We start from the raw sequence: 20,600 nt of genomic DNA on the forward strand, positions 1-20,600 counted from the left end.
TGGCCTTTAAGGATTCATTAAATTTTTAGCTGATTTCTTCCCATCTACTAATATTGTGGCCACATCTTTCCCTTATGGTCTGTCAAGTGAAGCAGTTCATGAATGGCCTACCACTCTTTGGAATTCAATCACTTAGTTGCCTTGTGACCTCATGTCTCTGGCGGGCTAAAGAGAAGTAATTATTTTGTATATTGCCCATCTTTTCTCATTGTCCTGATGGAAACGATGTTCTCTTGTAACTTTTTACATCCCAAGTGGAAGCAGAACTCTACATCCTATTTCATAGGACCTGCAGTTTTTGCCCAATGGAATCCTGTGGAATCTTTCCAGTTTTAGTCCCTGCTTAATATTTCATTGTGAGGATGGATCATTATTTCTGATGAATAATGAAGGATTTTCACCTTTTTTTATCATTAAAACAATGCCAAGATGAATAACTGTATACATAAATTTTTGATCATAGCTATGATATTTTCCTTTGGCTAAAATGAGAATAGCTGAGTCAAATAATATGCAAATTTCTCAACTTGTGATACTCATAGCATAATGAATTTGTAGATCTTTGCTTATTAGCGAGGCTAAATATGTGTTCATATGGGTTTTTTTTTTGTTTTTTTTTTTTGCCATTTGCGTTTTAAAAGGGACATACAGTTATTTTCCTCACAACTCCAAAACCCCCACTAGCCAAGGACAAAGATACCAACTCTTCATCTCCTTCCTCCATTTTTGTTGAAGAAAAAGATCTAACAAAGTGAGATGCCAAAGCCCACTTTCCTACCTCTCATGGAATAGGAAGGTAGAACAGCCACAAATGAATCTGGTGTCTAGACAAGCAAATTAATACATGGAGCATTTACATATTTCTTGTTCCTAGTCTCCCTGGTGCTCTGAGCTGGGATATACTACTCGATAAGTAGTAATAGTCATTTTAGTGCTGGTTTGCTTCACGGAAGGCTCTTTCTAAAGAATCCAGCTACTGCTAAGCTGGAAAGAGAGTAATATGGGAGGAGTTGTTTAAACGACAGGCATCTGAAGGCACAAATGCATATATTTAAAGTATGGAATAAATTGGTTAACTGGAAACAAATCCATTACTTACTGTCCAACTTGTAGTTCTTGCCATGAAATGATTTACGACGTTAAAATCCTTGTGACAGCTATTTTGTGAAAATTTTTGATGAGGCTGAGTCCCTTTTTAAAATTGAAAGTATGATTCATACATATTTGTGAAATTCAAGTACATTTTCTTTGTTACTGATGCAAAATGCAAATGGCAATATATTATGGGGACCCCTTGTCAGTTGACAGCTGAAGTGAAAATATTGTCTTAAGTAACAAATTTGTTGATGGCTGTTCTATTACCCAAAATGAGTATTTAGATTATTCATGTGCAGGTTGTCATGTCAGAGCTCTGAGGGAGATTTTCCTTGGATACAATTTATTCTAATTCCTCAGTCTTCATTTCACCATGTTATATCATCCTGAATGTGTCACGGAATAATTAGGTTGAGAGAGATGAGGTTTTGTTAGAGCCACAATTTGCACGGGAGCCCTGGAGAAATTACACCCTTGCCAAACAACCGTGTTTCGGATTCTCAGCCGTTTTCTCTACTCTGTATCAGTACAAAGGATTTCCAGAGACAAGGAAGGGCCCTCAACAAGGAGGCTGTGTTACAAGATGTTTTGTAAATTGCATCGAAGATACATATTGAAGAGTAACCCTTCCTGGGAGTCCTGTTTGACTTTGTTATGTACTCACTGAAACCGCTTGCTGAATGCCCCTTCTGTGCCCCTGGACATATTTTAAAGGTCAGAAGAGAGAACCACAGCAGTGGACTTGGTGGTATTATATCAAGTAACACTGGTGGCATTATACACACACACATACACACACACACACACACACACTACATATGTATTGGTGACATTATATAAAGTAATAGTTGTGCATTCAAAAATCAAGCCTTTTTTTTTTAAGATTTTATTTATTTCTGTGACAGAGAGACAGCCAGCAAGAGAGGAAACACAGCAGGGTAGTGGGAGAGGAAGAAGCAGGCTCCCAGCGGAGAAGCCCGATGTGGGACTCGATCCCGAAACACCCGGATCATGCCCTGAGCCAAAGGCAGACGATTAACGACTGTGCTACCCAGGCGCCCCAAAAATCAAGCCTTTTTTTTTTTTAACTGTGTGAAGCGTAGGTAGAATTATAATCCATATTAGCATCGGGTTATTTATTCATTTATTCATTTGGCTGATACAAAGAGGCAGCTATGTATGGAGAGGTGAAACAGCATCTTGGAATCCAAAGAGACTACTTTGGCATTCTCCAGATTTCATTTCCATAGCCATAAAATGGTGATAGTGGTGATATCTATCTTACAGAATTATTGAGTGAATAAATTAGTTCATGTGTGTAAAAGTGTCCATCACAGAGGAGATGTGCAATAAATATTTGTGTAATTAACCACACGTAAAGCTCTATATGGAAGCTATCTCATTTATGAAGACCTGAGTTCTAAAACCCTGCTCATGTGTCCATTTTTTTCCTAAGTTCAAAGTGACTAAGAGAAGTTTAAGTTACCAGTTTCCAGATGCATCTACATAAAGTGGGCCCTTCAGAGCTTTAAACCAGGAGTACTCTTCTCTTCCTTACATTCTATTCAACCTTTCCCCCCAAGTGTGGACCTCCTGTGGCTACAGCACACTCATTGGCCACCAGATGAGATTTGCTGATTTGGATGGGCCCTGACCCCAGCAACTTTGACCCTGGGGAGCCACCCTTACCTACCTCTTCACCAGGCTTAGGCTTAAGTGCACCCATAACTCCTGGACTTCAGCAGGATTAACAGAGTTTAGGCCAAGGGATACCGTTCATTGCTGCTAACATGCAGCCATAACCCCCCAAAGTTGCCTTTTTCATTTCACCAATCCCCCTTCCTTCCTTTTTGATCGTGATTTGGTCTTTGGCCTTGAGGATTCTTTCAGCTTGCCAGGAGAAGCCTGCAACAGTAGGCACTCGCTCACCACTTCGAGTTTTGAAAAATTATTTCTACTTTTGTTTCCATCATAATCGTGTGTCTTTTTTGCAGCATTTTAAATATACTCACTGCCTTTACACTTTTCAGACTGATGATGTTACTGATGTTCATAAGAGAGCTCAGAACTGAGCACAAATCCAGCTGACATCCCCCTGACTAAGGAACAATGCGGCACAATGATTGCTTGTGGCTGCTAATACCGTGCTGGTGGCGGGCAGAGTTGATGCCCTTTTCCACCCTGCTTTGTTTGTACTGCGAACTTCCTTAAATGGAAAAGTTGTAAGCAGAGGCATTTCTGTATTAAGCGATAGGAAGATATAAAGGACGGAAAGGGATAGTCCTGGCTTTTATTAATCATATCATTTAATTGGAAAGAAAAGAGGGGTGCCAGGGCGCCCAGGTGGCTCAGTCGTTAAGCGTCTGCCTTCTGCTCTGGGCGTGATCCCAGAGTCCTGGGATTGAGCCCCGCATCAGGCTCCTCCGCTAGGAGCCTGCTTCTTCCTCTCCCACTCCCCCTGCTTGTGTTCCCTCTCTCGCTGGCTGTCTCTCTCTCTCTGTCAAGTAAATAAATTTTAAAAAATCTTTAAAAAAAAAAAAGAAAGAAAAGAGGGGTGCCTGAGTGTCCCAGTCAGTTAAGCGTCTGACTCTTGATTTCGATTCAGGTCATGATCTCAAGGTCGTGAGACTGAGCCCTGAGTCAGGCTCCACGCTTAGCACAGAGTCTGCTTAAGAAACTCTCTCTCTCTCTCTCGGGGCACCTGGGTGGCTCAGTGGGTTAAGCATCTGCCTTCGGCTCAGGTCATGATCCCAGGGTCTTGGGATTGAGCCCTGCGTAGGGCTCCCTGCTCAGTGGAGAGTCTGCTTCTCCCTCTGCCTCTCCACCCCGCTTGCACACGCTTTCCCTCTCTCAAATAAATAAAATCTTAAAAAAAAAAAAAAGATTCTCTCCCTCCCACTCTCCCTCTTCCTCTGCCTCTCGCCCTCTTCCACCCTTGCTCGTGCTCTCTCTCTAAAAAGAAAAAAAAAAAACAGGTAAGAAAAACACATACTTACAAAATAGCCAGAGGCCTCCAAATCCGTACCTGAAAGCAGTTGAGGGAAAGCACAGTAAAAGAGAGAAGGGTAGAAGGAGGTCCTTGAGGTCCACATGAAGTGATGGTTCACGGCCTTCTCTGACACTCTCATTCTCCCCCGGGATAGAGTCTATCCCTTTGTTACAACTTCTTTTACATCCTTCAGTCAGTGCTCCTAGTTTTCTAAATACAGATCTCAGATGTTTTGTGTTCAGTTTATTCCTTGACATTCTGCAATTTTTGTGGTTATTGTTGACAGGCATCGCCGAGTTTTTATCCCAGTGAGAGGGACAGGGAGTAGATACGCAGACACCTCATCTCCCCTCCCTAGATACCCCAGGTGAACAGCAGGAACTGTCAAGGTGCCCAGAATTTTCGCAGGCACCACGGGACACCACACCTGGAAAGGATGTCATGGAAGTGGTTGCCCAGAGGCAGAGGGCTCCAACGGAGAAGCCCCAGCAAGACAGCTGACTTAATCAGCCTTAGAGATTAAAGACTCACCTTCCTCCCTCCTTGATTTTCTCAAAGAAATGCTTCCACGGGTTCAGAAAATTAAAAAATAAATGAATGAATGAACAAACAGGAGCATAGGTGAATACTCCCTTCCTGGGGAGCATACCTTGATGCAAAGGATGTTCTAAGAGTCAAATTCTTAGTCTAAAATACTGAAATTACGAAGATTAAAAAGGATGAATTCCTGGTTAAAGAAAAATCAAAGAAATTACGGTCAGTGCACTGGCTGAGGAAATCCTTGTCAGAAATCAGCTTTGAACTGTCTCCCTGTCCAAGTCACTTTTATCTCTCCTCACACTGCCTATTTTCATATAAAACAAAACAATTCTGTCACACAGATACAAAGCCTCTTAGTGCTGAGATAATGTGATTTGTCAAAACACGCTCATTGACTCAGCTGAAGTGTGCTATCTCTTCTGACACTTGGCGTTCTCTTATAAACCTACTCTTATCTTGTCTATCATTTTAAAATAAAGAAAAACAATTACTCAGATGTCCTAACTATCAAGAGATTTAGACAAACCCCATATATCTACATGTATTTCAAGATAAATGAACAGCCTTTCAAATTCTGTCCAACTAAGAACCTGATGTTTAGGATAATGAAAACGTTCATTTACAATCGGAGAGCCAATATCTGTTTCAGGGGATTGAGAAAGCAATGCACCACCTGGAACTTAATAACTGATGTTTCAGGGCAAGAATGAGCTATGGAGAGTCTCAGAATCACAGGTGGTGACGAGGGGATTTCTGGATCTTCAAGGCCAAAGGCTTCCAGAGAAAAAGAGGAATAGAAATGAAGGAAGTCCTTCTCATGCGGGTGCTCACACACAGATTTTTGAAACTGGGATGGCTCTGTTTAAAATGCAAACATGACTCTTTTTCTCTGTGCTCTTTGTGCTCGTGCTCATTATTATCTGAACCAAGTACTACCAGGTCAAGAGAAAGGGGGGCGGGGAGACTACAACTTAAGCCATTCAAATTTCGTATTGAAAATTTGGGTCCCAGTTGTCTTGCCAGAAAGGATGACAATCATGGGACCTGAGGTCCTTCTCCCGCAGTTGCCGGCCTGCCCCCTCCATCGCTGTGCATAGCCTGAGCTCACGCTACCCGGCGTGCAAATAGGCAAACCATTTACGTTTAGGTGATTCCCCTCATGTTCTCACTCAGAATCTTTTTGCTCTTGAAAATACAAAATTCTAATAAGCTTGGGTGTCTTGTTTCAAGCCTGTATCTAGTCTTAGAATAACAATAATCGCTTCTAGTTGTTATTTTTTATTATCTCTATAACATCCTTTATCGTATGGATTTCAGTACAGTGAGTACTCACAAGGTAGCAGACCATTCTCTGTGCGTGCAACTCGGATCTCTCTGATCTTTACACGTGATGGAATCTCAGCCTTCGAGAAGCTGACTCAGTAACATTTTGTAAATGGCAAAGCAGGAGTTTAAGCAAGCTCTGTCCAAGTCCAAACAAGACACGTGCTTTTTCTAGTAAGCTATGTTGTATCGGGAATATTATCTTTCTTCTTCCTCCACTTCATCCTATTGCCCACTTCCTTTGCGTGTATGTTTCATATTTATTGCAGTTCTGAGTTATTCAGAATAAGAAATGATGCTTACTTACGTGTGGGCCAGAGTCGCCTCCTGCTTAAAACCTTTTCATGACTTCCCCTTGCAAAAAGTGACGGCTGTCTGTTATCTCCCTGGCTTGCTTACCTTCTGTCCTGGTACTTCCCGCCTTGTACTTCACTCTCTAGAAGCCATGCCATTCCCCTCACACTTCAGGCCGCCCTGTGACACCGCCTTTGCTGCTCCTCTTCTCTGGCCTAGGTCCTTGCTACTCAAAGTGTGGTTCTGGGACCAGCCGGTCAGTATCACCTGGAAGCTTATCAGAAATGCAAGATTCAAGCCCCACCCCAGACCCCAAGTGATTCGGATGCACAGTTGAAGAAGCCCTGATCTAGAATTTTCTTGTTCACCTAGACAGCTCTTCCTCATTCTTCAAGACTCACATCCAGGAAGCTGAGATCATCAGTTCAAGGACTCTCTGGGTGGGGGTGCCCTAAGCCCCTTTCAGGAGGTCTGTGAGGTCCTCCCTTTTCTAACTGCACATCTGCATGAGGCACAGTCTTCATAGACTTCCACCAAAACAATATATTGCAACAGAATCACTGCAGAAGCAGATGTGTCAATCCAGCTGCTTCTATTAAGCCAGACATTAGAGATGTGCAATTATGGTAAATGACACCATCTTCACACTAAAACTTTTTTTTGTTTTGGAAAATATAGTTATTTTTCCCAAAAAAATGTTATTTATGTTAACATGTAATAGGTTTATTATTATTTTAATGAATCAATCAATTCCACATCTTTTATAATATTAACAAATGCATTTGTATATTATAGATACTGTTTTATATTATATGTAATTTTATATCATTAACATTGAACATTTAACAAATTGATGAAACATTTCTCAGTTTTAATTTCCCCTAAAATAAACATTGATAAATGTACCCCACATAAACAAAAGTTCTTTGGAGCTCTCAATAATATTTAAAATACATAAAAACGTCCCGAGACCAGAGTTGGAGATTCGTTGTCCTAGAGTGAGTGAAGCGCCCCTTCTCATCAGGTCCATAGACTCGTGGGCATATCTCACGTTGCTGCTTATCACGTTGTATTAAAATGATCCACTTGTATCTCTCTCTCATTAGACCATAAGTTCCTTGAGGACTGTGACTATGTCCCATTCATCTTTCTATTTCCTGAGACTAACGGAACACCTAGGACCCCCAAAGATATCTTTCAGACTGAGGAGTGTGTTTACTATCCAGTTTATGGGGAGTGCTGGACAACCCACAGCAGAGAACCAGCTTTTGGGGTGCTAATTTGTGTATGAGGCTGTCACACCCTCAGGTGCTTAAGTGAGCGGCTCCTGGACACGCCCACCAGCCGTGGCGTAGCTCCATTCACAGTAGGGCTCAGCAGCCTCCCAGCGCGAGGCAAGGAAGCTCCGTGAGCACACTGCCCACTCGTGCAGTGTCTCCTCACACCAGCCGTGATCTTATCCAGGACTCGTGGTGCCTCTGACCCTTAAAGGTATGGCGAGAGGACTACAGAAACGTAGATCGTGCAACAGACCACTTCCGGCCGTGTCTGTGGGCACTGACCTTGGCCACCCCGGGTGTGAGAGGAGGAGGAAGGAAATGGCTCTCCCTGCAGCAGAATCCTGCCTCAGACCAGATTCTGCTGCAGTTATCAGTTAGGGACAAAAACAGCCACAGGAAGCTCTGGAAGCTTGATGAAATGTCGCCTCCTGCCCTTTGGGACCTGTCAGTGAGCTCCTCGCAGGGAAGGCACCGAGCAGTAGTATCACCTTCTTGTCAGAATCCAGCAACATGATTCTGTCAGTGGTTGGGCGCAGGACGGAGCAAAGCTTTCGCTCTGAGGAATATAGGCTGCTGAGAAGTACCTAGGGTATTTCTAGCCAATGCACGTATTTCAACCACTGATTTTACCAGTGAAAATTCATTTCTCTCATCTTAATTACAAACTCTTTGGGGGTGATTAGAGATAAAAATAGTTGAAGCCTGTAATGGACCTCTGGTTTATGAACTCACTAGAGTTTGTCAAATGCTAACTAAGCATGCCTGAAATGTGGTTTCCAGCCACGTTCATAATCCAGAAGTTTGTGGGGGGGGGGGCAGCAATGGGAGCGGGTTTCTGATAGACACATTCTTCCCGCATCCTCCTCCCAGAGGGACTGTTCTGAGGCTCAGTCATCCATATGGTCTTTTGGAAGATGGTCCCAGCAGGCTGACATACCAAGCAGCGGCCGGCTCAGTGACACACACTCCTGTCAGCTCCCCCACCCTCCCTGCCTCCCACATTCTGTTTCTCTTGGACGGAACTCCTTTTATAAAATAGTAGCATATAAGCCTTTGTCTTAAGCCCTGCCTTCTGGGGAACCCAGGATAAGACATCACCATCAAGGAAGGTCAAGTTTTGTTCCATAAACTGATTAAGAAGGCAGAAAAATGGGTAATGATTTCCACATACAATTTTTTTTAAGTTGGTGTAATTGAACATTATACTGTCAGCTAGTCAGACAACTCAACTATCTAAAATGATTGTCTTCTTGAGTCTTTATAGCACAGTTGTACTGATGGGATGTTGAATAATGCAATAACCATAGTTGAAAGGGGGTTTATCAGGATAGGCTTTCTAGCAGAAATCAATTTGAGCCAAGTTTTGAAGGCCTGAGGAAGTTTGGAAGGATGGTGCAGCTTGAGTTTAGGAAATGTGCTAGAAAGCTTGTGTTGTGCTCAAGGGTCATGGCTTTCATGTATGATATGAAGAAGCCGTGTTTTTATCAGCCTATTCATTCTCAACAAAATGGTTGGCCTACCTCATCAATTCAGCTGCAGCTGGTGATATTGGGCATGAAGGGGGCTGAAGCGACTCCGTTGGTTCCTTTCCTGCACAGACACTGGCTGCCTGTGACCAGCTTATCATTGATTGGAGTTTGGTATTAAACTTGCTCCCTTGGGTGGGGTGGAGAGTTGAACTCTGTCAGCTGGTGACTGTCCTTTCTGCAAAAGGTCCACATATACATAAGCTAGAATGATCAGGGGAGTGCACACACACACACACACACACACACACACTTACTTATATCTAGTATCACTGTAATCCTTCTTAACATTTTACTGCCAAAAAAGATAGGGCAATCCCATTTTTAAAAGTACTATTCTTTAAATTCTTTATTTTATTTTATTTTTTTAAAGATATTTATTTGAGAGAGAGAGAGAGGGCACGGGCACAAGCGGGGGGACAGGTGAGGGAGGAGAAGGACAAGCAGACTCTCAGCCCACGTGGGGGCCCATCATGGGGTGACGCAGGTCCGACACGGAGCTGATCCCAGGACCCTGAGATCATGACCTGAGCCACAGAAGCTTAGCCACCCAGGCACCCCTTTAAGTTCTTTAAATTGACCCTTCCTTAAATTGATTACATTTTCTTACCTAAATCCTAGGCCAAATCCTAAAGCAAACAAAGAAAATCAAAGTTCCACAACAACATCAAATGTTTGGGGCCTTGGGAATCGAAAATCTCTTTGAGAATTTGACGAAAGCTGTGGACTTTGAACCCCAAAAAATGGAAATACACAAAAGAGTTGGCATACAATTTCATAGGTCCCAGATTTTAAAAAGTGGTCATGTGTTTTCGTGCAATGCTCACTTAATCTCAGGTAGCAAGGATGAAAATGGAATGTAGTTTTAAGGGTGAGAGAAACTGGAAATGCAGCAACTTTGTTTAAAAAATTGTTTTGTAAGTGGTTTTAATTCTTCATATTAGTCATCCTATTCTATATACCATCAGGAATTAGTCTGTGTTCCTATTTCTTATCAAGAGCAATTGATGATAACTAATCAGGAAGGGAGCGAGGTGAGTGGGAGGGAGGAAGGACAGAGAAAGACAAAGGCAGAGACAAAGAGCCCCAGAGAGAGAAGAGAACAGCGGTCTAATCAACTCAAACTTGTGTTGAGGCAACTAGAGAAGCTCTCAGGATCCAACCACTAGGAGAGTGAACTGATTCCATTGCTTTTGCCAAAGACAGATGGATCGTGGCCCTCGCTCCTTGTGGCACAGGTCAACAGTCGAGCTGCGTACTGGGCACCTCCTGTGTTAACGAGTGCTTTGTGTTCAAGGACCTGCGGGTGATGGGACTTGGATCAAGGCAAATCCTGCCCACAAAAAACTTGCCATCTAAGTATAAAGCTTTGAAAAAGGCAAAAAAGCCTTTTAACCCTCCTTACTCAGTCTTAGCAATCAGCACGCCTGGGTCTTCTCCTTAAGCACTTCATTGTTGGTGAGGTACAAATAATTCTTTGTGTTGAAATTCTGAAATGATTGTGTTTATCTTTTAAACTGCTGCTCGGTGAATGGATGCAAGCTGTTTGTATGAAGACACATTAAATTCAAGGGGATGAATGCAGCTAACCTCCACATGCAGACCTCAAAGCAAATACAGCTGAAGGCAGACAGAAGATAAAAATATGTCTTTCCCCCACTGCCTCGCAAATTTCCAAAGATGTTTTCGTGGAGTGGTCGTTCCCCATCTCTGCTTCCTCCTTTGGGGAGGAGAGGCATAAGAAGATGACGATTATGCAACTAGTTAGTCCAATTAAAAGATTTTCTTCTACAGGAATGCTTATCATGAAGTAGCACAGGGGAAGTGATGTCAAGACTAATTGAGGGTCAAAGCCAAATCTGCAATGATCAAGACTTTTAGGGTACACTTCAAATGCGGTAATCATGAGCTCTCTCACTTAAAGCCACTGCAACACCAGAGAGGCAAAATCGAGAGCACAGCAGCAGAGCCCATTTTCAAACAATTCGAAGAGTCTGGAAGATTTTCTGAAGCATTCCAAAGAGCTTCCCCATCAGGGGGCCTCCATCGTCAGATCTGCATCCAGAGGAATCACATCTTTCACCTCCTGGGCGATGCCAGAGGGGACATAGGAGCTGGGAGAGAGAGTTCCTTCCATTCCATTTACAAACTGCCAGACCATATTATCTGTCCTCTAAATGAATGTTTAGTAAGCATCCAGTTGATTTTGCCTGGTTCTCTACAAGATGCAAATTTCTGGCTAGGCGTTAAGTGAAATCACAAAACCAAACGTGTTTAATCAAGATGCCAGTGACAGCTCATCGCTCGTCATTAGGATCCATTTGTGGGGCTGCAATTTCTCTCTCACCCACAGTGGTGTTTACTTCTTTTCACATCCTCAGGTTAGCCCCCTCCGAAGTCAGCAGTGGGCAGATTATTTCCCCGTCCTTCACGCTTTCATAGTTCTCCCTCTGGAGAGCTCACACACCACTGGCTCTGGACTGCTGTGCTTAGGGTTAGTCAAGCAATAGGAAATGCTTGTAGGCAGAGAACAGCAATTTCTTGTTCATCTGAAGAAAAAAAGAGTTTGAAGATGCTTAGCACACTTAGATTTGGGAGGTAGGGAGAGAAAAAAGGAAGAAATCCTGAATCCTTTCTTCTCCATAGAGCAAATTTCTGGTCTCGAGTCTATTTTTTTTTTTAATGTATTATTTATTTTGAGACAGAGAGAGTGCTCCCATGTGCATGAGAGTGGAGGGAGGGGCAGAGGGAAAGCATCCTCAAGCAGACTCCCCACCCAGCACGGAGCCCTATGTGGGCTCCATCCCACGACCCATGAGATCATGACCTGAGTCGAAACCAAGAGTCAGACGCCCAACCAACTGAGCCACCTGGGTGCCCCCAAGTCTCGAGTCTCTTTTTAATGTTTTAGTTCTCTTTATTGTGATCCAGTTTACTGGAATAAAGTTAGTCTTCGAAACGTTGACAAAGTTGCAAGATGAGGGCCCATCTCTTTGATCATTTTCTATCACTGAAACTTGCTTGGATTGGGGCATCATGGTGTGTGATGGCATTTGATTGTGTAAATGGACCTCTTCTCTTGAGCTAAATGCTGAAAAACATCTTCCCACTGTGGAACTGGTGGTGGGAATGGGAAGATTTCCAATATCTGGGGCAGGTCTTTTCTTGTAAGCTGTCACTTTAGAGCAATAGAAGGCTGTTCCAGAGCTTGAGTGCTTTGGCTCTCGGGTTTCAGATCAAACTGTGGGTCTCTGGTTTCAAATCTGTGGAGGAGAACTACTGTTCCTTGGGTCATTCTTGGATTCATACCAACCCTTTTCTTTTTCTCCCTTGATGATTCTAGGAGTCTTCTCCTATCTCAGGGTCTGAGTATCCACAGGAAGACAGAGAGGGAGGCACTCACATTCCAAACCAAGACCAAACCTGTTAGAGTGGCTGTTAAATATTGCCAACGTTTTGCCATATTTGGCAGCTCAGAGAATGACCTAGAAGATCATGCTCAGAAATTATTCTTCTGAACCAGAGCTATGAAGCCTCACAGTGAAATTTGTTGGAAGCTGGAGTTTGGGGCCTGATGCACACAAATGTCTTTAATCAAGTTGTTGGTTTCACATTCACAATCCTGTGTTGGCACCAATCCAAGAGATAAGCATCTCATGAGGAACCTAAAAGCAGGCGGCACATTTATTGTGTGGTTTGTGTTTTTTGGAAACGTTGGCATTTTATCTCTCATGCTCTGTGCCCTACTGAGTCACTGTAGTGTTTTTATTTTCCTGAGAAGCCCAGAGCTTGTCATTTATTAACCAAAGAATCATTCACTTAATTGTTCCACAAATAAGTAGGAGTGCCTGCTCTGTGCGAGCCCCTGTGCTAGGCTCTGGAGAGTGGCTTTCCGCTGGACCCTTTCGGCCCAGCAATATATCCATGTCACAGGACAGGTTACCCTGGAAGCTGGCTCTAAGGCTGATACTATGTTGTAAGAAGTGGACCAGAGAGGGTCCTTAGGGTCAACGCCTACGGAAGAAGTGATGGAAACAGGAGTGGGCGAGGGAAGAAGCTGGGTCCTCATCGGTCCCATCAAAGGCCTCAGCCCCATCATACGGTGGGTTCTGAAGTTGGGGTGACTCTTCAGAGTCATTGAGGGATGAGGCAGTGGGACCAGGCCTGGGCAATGGACTACTTCCCTTACGTAAGGTTAGTCCCTGGATGGGGCTGTTAAGAGAGGGAATGACCTAGCACAGGGCAGCTCCCTCCAGCGGAAGCAGCACCGTCAGTGACTGTCCCCTGAGAGGGGGTCCGGATGGCACGTCAGCATCCAGCACAGTGTACTAGATAGCGCTCAGCTCCTCCCCAGAAGGTCCTGACGCAACTGGCTCATCCCAGAGTAAGATGCCAGTGATAAAGCCGCTCTGGGGTTGGTTCGCTCTGTAGCTCATTCAAGGACACTTTCATCTTTCTGCTCTGTCAACCTAAGGAGTCCGTTTTGTTTCTCAGTCTTCTTCCTTCACGGTCACAGATGGCCATAGCAGGTCCTGGGGTCACTGTGAAAAAAGAGAAGCCACCTCTGCCCGTGTGGACTTTCTGTGGTCGAGAAAACATTCCCTTATCTCACTCTTTTTTATTGTGGCAAAATATACACCACAGAGTATTTATCACTTTAACCGTAAGTGTGCAATTCTGCGGCTTTAAGTACATCACAATGTTGTATAACTATCACCAATATCTATACCTAAACCTTTTTCATCATTCCCAACAAAAGCTCTATACCCATTAAACAGGGGTTTCCCTCCAGCTCCTAGGAACAACTGTCCTACCTTCTGTCTTCATGAATTTGCCTATTCTAGGTACCTCATGTAAGTGGAATTATAAACAATATTTGCCCTCTGCGTCTGCTTTATTTCATTAAGCATGTTTCCAAGGTCCATCCATGCATGTTATAGCATATATAAAAATTGTGCTCCTTCTTATGGTAGAATAATATTCCATTATATACACACACACACATATAGACACACATATACATATTATATATATGTATATATATACACATGCACACACAATATTGTTTATCCATTCATCTGTTAATGGGCACTTGGGCTGTTTCCACCCAAGGGCTACTGTGGATAACGCTTCTATTAACATTGGCATACAAATATATGTTCAAGTCCCTGCTTTCCATTCTTCTGAACATATGCCTAGGAGTTGAATTGCCGGGTCATATGATAATTTGATGTTTAACCTTTTAAGAAACTGTTTTTGGTAACAGCAGCACCATTTGACATTCCCAGCAGCAATGCATGAAGGTTCCAATTTCTCTACATCTTTACCAAAATTTGTTCTTTCCCTTTTTAAAAATTATACCCATTTTCCCTTCATATCTTATTGACCACTATTGACCAATTCCTTAATTAATTATTGGGAAAGTGAATGAGATCACCGTTGATTGCTTCAAACCAAACAGGACTCACATCATGGATAGAGTCCACATTCCCTGAAAGATGTGTTTGCAGAGAGAACAGCTGGATATCTGAACAAACTCAGAGCATCCCAGCAAGAAAGAGAGGATGGGGGAGGATTATAGGGAGGCTACCTTCAATGTCTGCCATGGAGAGGCTTTAAAAATATCAGCGCCCAGAACAGAAGTTCCGATTCGATTGAGCCAGTCTTCAGTGGGTTCCCCACATCAGTCATTTTTAACTGTTCACCTAGTTGATTCGAATGTGCAGTCAGGGTTGAGGCCACCCACTAAGCCAACAAGTATGAGAGCTGAGCAGTACAACGTGCAGCAGGAACACTGGACAGGGCCTGCCCTGCTGGACAGAGGCAATCCCCCCGGAGGAGGTGATATGTAGACTGATATTTGGAAACGTCAAGTAAGCCAGGCCAAGGACATAGACACAGGAGACAGAAGGTGATGCCTGAGGAATGGGAAGTTCAGTCCAGCTGGAGTGTAGCATTCCGACCTTGAGGTGAGAATATTTTTATTCGGATATGTGCAACTCTTAGAGCAATGGCTAGGTCACACGCCCCAGCCTGGTTTACTTCTGGGTAAGTTCGCCTACCCCCTGTGCCCTGTTCTTGGTAAGCCAAGGAAGTAGCAGGTTATATGCACTGTATTTTAAGCCTGCCTATGCTTTGTACAACCAATATGGCCTTGAGGAAGTCCCATGACCTCTCTGGAACTCCAGAAAGGTCCCACAAAGTGAGGTTATAGTAAGTACCTCATAGGACTATTATGGAACTCAGATGAAAAAATGTACGTATGTGAGTGTCGTACAGTAATATGTTGATGAGTTCCAAATTTCTGTTCCCATCAAACTTCTCTCTAGAGCACCTCTAATTTCTAGACCTGTACGTCAAGGCCTTGACATTGCCCCTTGAATGTGTAGTGGGCATTTCCCCCCTGACATGTCTAAGTTTGAGTTCCTCATGTGCTGCTCGAAACAGCTCCCCCTCCAGCCTTCTTCATGTCAGCGAATGACGTCTCTATCCTTAGTGTCATCCTTGACTCCTTTCTCTCCACAAGCTGGTGTGGTAACAAGTCCTGTCACTCTATTTTCCAAAATCTATTCAGAACTTGACCCTTTCTCACACCCACCACCCCCGTCCTGGTCCAAGCCAACGTCCTCTCGTGCCCAGATTTTGTAGCAGTGTCCTAATTGCTCCCCCTGCTTCTACCCCTTCCCCCACAGTCCATTCTCCACACAACACTCAGGGCGACCCTGCTAAGATGTAAGTCAGATCACCCCACTCCTTTGAGGCAAACATGCCCAAGGCTCCATCTCACTCAGAGTAAAGTTGAAACCCTTATGATGACCCACCAGATGTTCTGTGACTCGACCCATCATTTTTCTCTCATCTCCTACATTCTCCCTTTGTTCACCTGCTTCAGCCTCAACTGCCCTGCTCGTCCCTGGATATGCCGGGAACACTCCTGCTGTGGGGTCTTTGTGCTTGTGGTTTGCTCTGCCTGGTAACTTCTGCCCCATTTAGCCACACGACTAACTTCTCACTTCTTTCATGTCTTTACTCAAAAGCTATAATATCACTAAGTCCTTCCTTAGACACCGTATTTTAAATTTCAGCACCTGCCCTTGACTTCATATTCTCTTTTTCTGCTTTATTATAATCATCTTACTATTTACCACTAACATGCTCTCTATATTGTTTATTAGCTTTCTTCCTACTAGAATATACATATATATAAATTTTTGTGTAGTATATACATGATATTCATATTTATCAAATCTTCCTACCAGAATACCCCTGTTCCCCAAGAGCAGGGATTTTTGTCTGATTTGTTCGCTTTGTATCTCTAGTAACATGATACTACTGGCATATACATAGTAGGGACCCAATAAATTTGTTAATACCACATTTTACAGAAGAGAAACCTGGGACTCAGTGCGATTAAACCATTCACTCAAGATAACACAGCTAGGAAGTGGCGGAGTTGGGTAGTTTACTGTTCTATGACGCTTTACAACATAAAAAAACCATTTAGCGACAACACAGAGCGAGGTCAGTGGCCCCTCTGCACCTCCTCCCTACCGCAGCTAAAGAAAGGAAATCCCTCAGATGAGGAAGGACTAGGAGCTGGAGGCCTCATGGACTTGCTGGTGGGCCTTTGGCTAGGGGTTCAGATTTGAGTGTCATTAAGCAAGGAAGCCAGGGAGCCATCTCCACACTTGCTCCGAAGCAAAAAGGCCAGTGACTGTTGTTAAGCTGCTGGAAGCGAATAGGCAGAAGAGGAAGGGTCCTCAGCAAACGGGAGGATATGTCGAGTCCGTTTGATGGCTGGGGAGAATTTTGGACGCAGAAATCAGCATCACGGCCCATGCCACTGGCAGCCCCATACAGACCCTCTGTGGCCCCTAAAAATCTCTTCCTCTTCCATTCATTCCAATGAACACACAACGAGGAATCCTAGCAGAATACAGGAAGAGCAATCAGAGAATAGCCCTATAATTAAATATGCTAATGCTTTATTGCAGTGATTTCTAAAGAGTGTCTTTCTTTGAGGAAGAGGACATTTGGCCAGACAGGGGTGATGCTAGGGGGTGAAGCCCAGCCTTTTTTCTCCTCCCACTTGGGAAGCTCCTTTGCTGGGGCTCTCCCTCCACAGCAGAGCCATTAGAGCCAGAGCCCAGGCTGGCAGGTGGCTTCCCTAAGAAGTTTGGATGAAATAGGCAGGGGCAGGGCGTGAGTGGAAGCGGAGTCTTGTGAGCTGCAAATTCCGGAGGTTTGGGACAGAGCCGAGAGCCAGAGCAAGGGCCTGGCCTCTTCCTGAGGGAACCATGGCACCTCCCTAAGCCCTGGGGTCCTCACTGTCTATCCCAAGACTGCTGGGAGGAGTAAGTGAGAGAAGGCCTGTGAGATGCTTAGCCTGGTGCCCATCGTAGAGGAACCCCTCAACGTGTGTTTTCTTTCTCCTTCTTCTTTCCAGGAGCAAAATGAGGGGCCAAGACAATGGCTCAGATCAGAACTAGGAGAGGCTCTTTTCTTTTCTTTTTTTTTTAAGATTTTATTTATTTCCTTATTTTGAGAGAGAGAGAGAGAGACCATGAGTGGGAGAGGGGGAGTCAGGAGCCCGAACGGGGGCTCAATTCCAGGACCCCAAGATCATAACCTAAGCTGAAGGCAGACGCTTGACCAACTGAGCCACCCAGGTGTCCCAGGACAGGCTCTTGTCAAAGGTACTGGACTGTGACCCAGAGAGTGGAGGAAGGGAAGAAACTTCTTAAGTTGCAAAACGCCTTCTGTTGGCAATGTACAGCTGCCTCATTTCCACCTCCTAGGGGCACACAAGGAGCAGCAGCAGACCCACGGCTCTGGGCACCTCTTCCATTTTCCCTTCAGAACCCCCCCCCTTCACACATTCGCCACCAATTCCCAGCGCCTTGGCCAGTACCTGCGTGCTTCTCCCAGATCCCCTCCTCAGCTGATGCTCCCGGCCTGCAGCTGCTGTTCTTGCCCACATGGAACTGCTCTGTCCCAGGGTTCACCCCTCCCAGGGTGCACCTCGAGGCCAAAGGCTCGATGATGCGGGGACACCTATCAGTTTGGGACAACTTTAAAGGGACATCCAGCCCCACAGGTTCCCTTTGGATCAGCCAAAACCCATTGTAGGTGAGCTTCTGCCTCGGGCCAACCTGCCTCCCTTCCTTCAAGTATCTCTCAAGAGCAGTCTTGGGGCTCCAGGGTGGCTCAGCCGGTTAAGCGTCTCCTTCGGCTCAGGTCATGATCTCGAGATCCTGGGATGGAGCCCCGCACTGGGCTCCCCACTCAGCAGGGAGTCTGTTTATCCCTCTGCCCCCACCCATGCTCTCTCTCTCAAATAAATAAATAAAATCTTTTTTTTTTTTTAAAGCGTCTCCAAAAGCCTTCTGCATGTGACTCCAGGGAGCCCAATGTAAGAGCACCAGTCCCTTCATTGTCTGTTGTCTTTGCCCCTCTAGCTACAGCCCACTCATCTGGCCTCCCAAGCACCCTCTTTCCACTTACATGATTCCATGTGCAAATCATGTATGTAAGTGTGTTTTGCAGATTGCTAGCTGCACATAGTGTCAGTTCCCATAAAATTTGTTTTTTATTGGGCAACAGGTGAACCCATCAGCACCCATTTTCAAGTCACTGGGATACAGTCAAACTACTGATGGTTTCTTTGTAAAGATGACTTTTTACGTGGCCATGCTTGTGACTAGCCTTATTGTTTATTTGTTTATGCTGGCTTGGAATGGAATCTCCAATGAACAGAGAACATTTTTGAGAGGGGATTGGATTGTTTACCTTTGTACCAAGCTAAGCTAGCAAGGAATTGTGTGTCTGGAAATTATTCAAGAAATGCATGTTTCTTGAAATCATTGGAGGAAATCTGATTATCCAGTTGATTGACAGGTGAAAGAAGTAGGGATGAACTGTCAAACTGGTGACCTGTAGGAGAAATGTAGCTCCGAGATACATGGGTCTCACCAGCACTACATGGATTGTTGGCTATTGAAATTTTTTGGAAGTATGCTACAGGCCCTACCACCTCCCAGAACATTCTACCCAACCTAAATCCACTTTGGATTCTCTGCCTAGCCCTTGTAGGTACATGGGTTTGTGACCCCTGCTCAGAGTGACATGCAACAGGGTGTTCCCTCTACAGAAAGAATTGAAGGAGCCGACTGGCACGTTTCCCGCCTTTTCCTGTAGCTTGCTCAGCCTGTCCCTGCACTGTCAACAGGGGCCCACGCTAGCTGCTGTCCTGCCTTCCAGGTACTATAAGGTCACCGTGCTGCTCATGTGCTTCACGATCCCCACGCTGGTGCCCTGGTGCGTCTGGGGGGAGAGTCTCTGGAATTCCTACTTCTTGGCTTCCATCCTCCGCTATACCATCTCCCTCAACATCACCTGGCTGGTCAACAGTGCTGCCCACATGTACGGAAACCGGCCCTACGACAAGCACATCAGCCCTCGGCAGAACCCACTCGTCACTCTGGGTGCCATCGGTGAGTAGTGGGGAGAGCCAACGGGAAGTACAGCAGCTCGGACTTTCTTGGCTTTCCAATGGTTTCCTGGAATCTGTAACGAGAGGGAGTGGAAGGGAGTCAGGTGGGATGAACTTGGGCTTTGGTGTTAGAATCCTGGCTCTTGGACAAGTCACCTAATCTCTCCGATTTAGAGTTTTCTCATCTGTGAAATGGGAATCGTGATGCCTACTTCATAGAGATGTCATGGAGATTAAGTAAGCTACTATATGTACGTGGCTTAGGACAATGTCTGTCATACAGTAAGTGATCAATAATTAGTAGCTATTTATTTTTACTATGGAAATGTTCCTAAAGGAGGCATAGCAGCTGACTTTTCTTTCAAACTGCCTTGACCATTCTAGCCTCGGCTGTCCAATCATTTGACTGACCATAAGAAAAAAGGCCTTCAAACAGAGAGATGGGAAGAAACAAGAGTGTGGCATCTCACGGTGCCACAAGATGGTTAAGAGCAAGGCCTCTGGATTCTGACGAGTCTGGTTGAATTTTGGTTCCTCCACTTACTCTCCGGGCAGGTTATCTGGTTCCTCCACACCTTGCGTCTTCCTCTGTCAAGCGAAGATGATAGTAGCATTTACTGCTCCTGGGGTCATGGGAGGGTTAGGTGAGCTAATTCATAGTCTTTGCAGCAGTGCTTAGCATGAAAGAAGCCTCAGTAATGTTGTTTTTATTCCTAGCTTTGTGATCTTAAGCAAGTTGCTTGTCCCTTCTCTACATTGACATCCTTGATTTTAAAATGGGGATAATTATAGCACCTAGCTCAGAGATGTGGGGATTATAGGTGTTAATACCCATTAAAGCCGTCACTGTGGCTGGCACGCAGTAAGTAATAATAAACCTTAGCCATAGGCTTATGGAGGCAACCAGGGCTTCTTGGTAAGCTGAGCCTTGAGCATGGAGATCACACCAGCAAAGGAAGGTCCTACAGTTAAGTAACACGGCCTCTGCACCCCTAGCAAGGAGTTTCGGCCACCACATTGTTAGGTCACGTGCTTACTAAGACCCCAGGGATCTTGTGTGG

General features: G+C 44.6%; 1 protein-coding gene across 1 annotated transcript in view; it reads left to right on the plus strand.

Moving 5' to 3' along the window:
* SCD5 (stearoyl-CoA desaturase 5) overlaps positions 1-20,600 on the plus strand; it is a 140,654-nt gene that overhangs the window by 113,863 nt on the left and 6,191 nt on the right. Inside the window, exon 4 of the mRNA XM_040625307.1 lies at positions 19,308-19,540. Within this exon, the coding sequence (XP_040481241.1) occupies positions 19,308-19,540 (233 nt within the window). The remainder of the gene's footprint in view (positions 1-19,307; positions 19,541-20,600) is intronic.

Source organism: Ursus maritimus, unplaced genomic scaffold (assembly GCF_017311325.1).
Source record: "Ursus maritimus isolate PB19 unplaced genomic scaffold, ASM1731132v1 scaffold_8, whole genome shotgun sequence".
Lineage (NCBI taxonomy): Eukaryota > Metazoa > Chordata > Mammalia > Carnivora > Ursidae > Ursus > Ursus maritimus.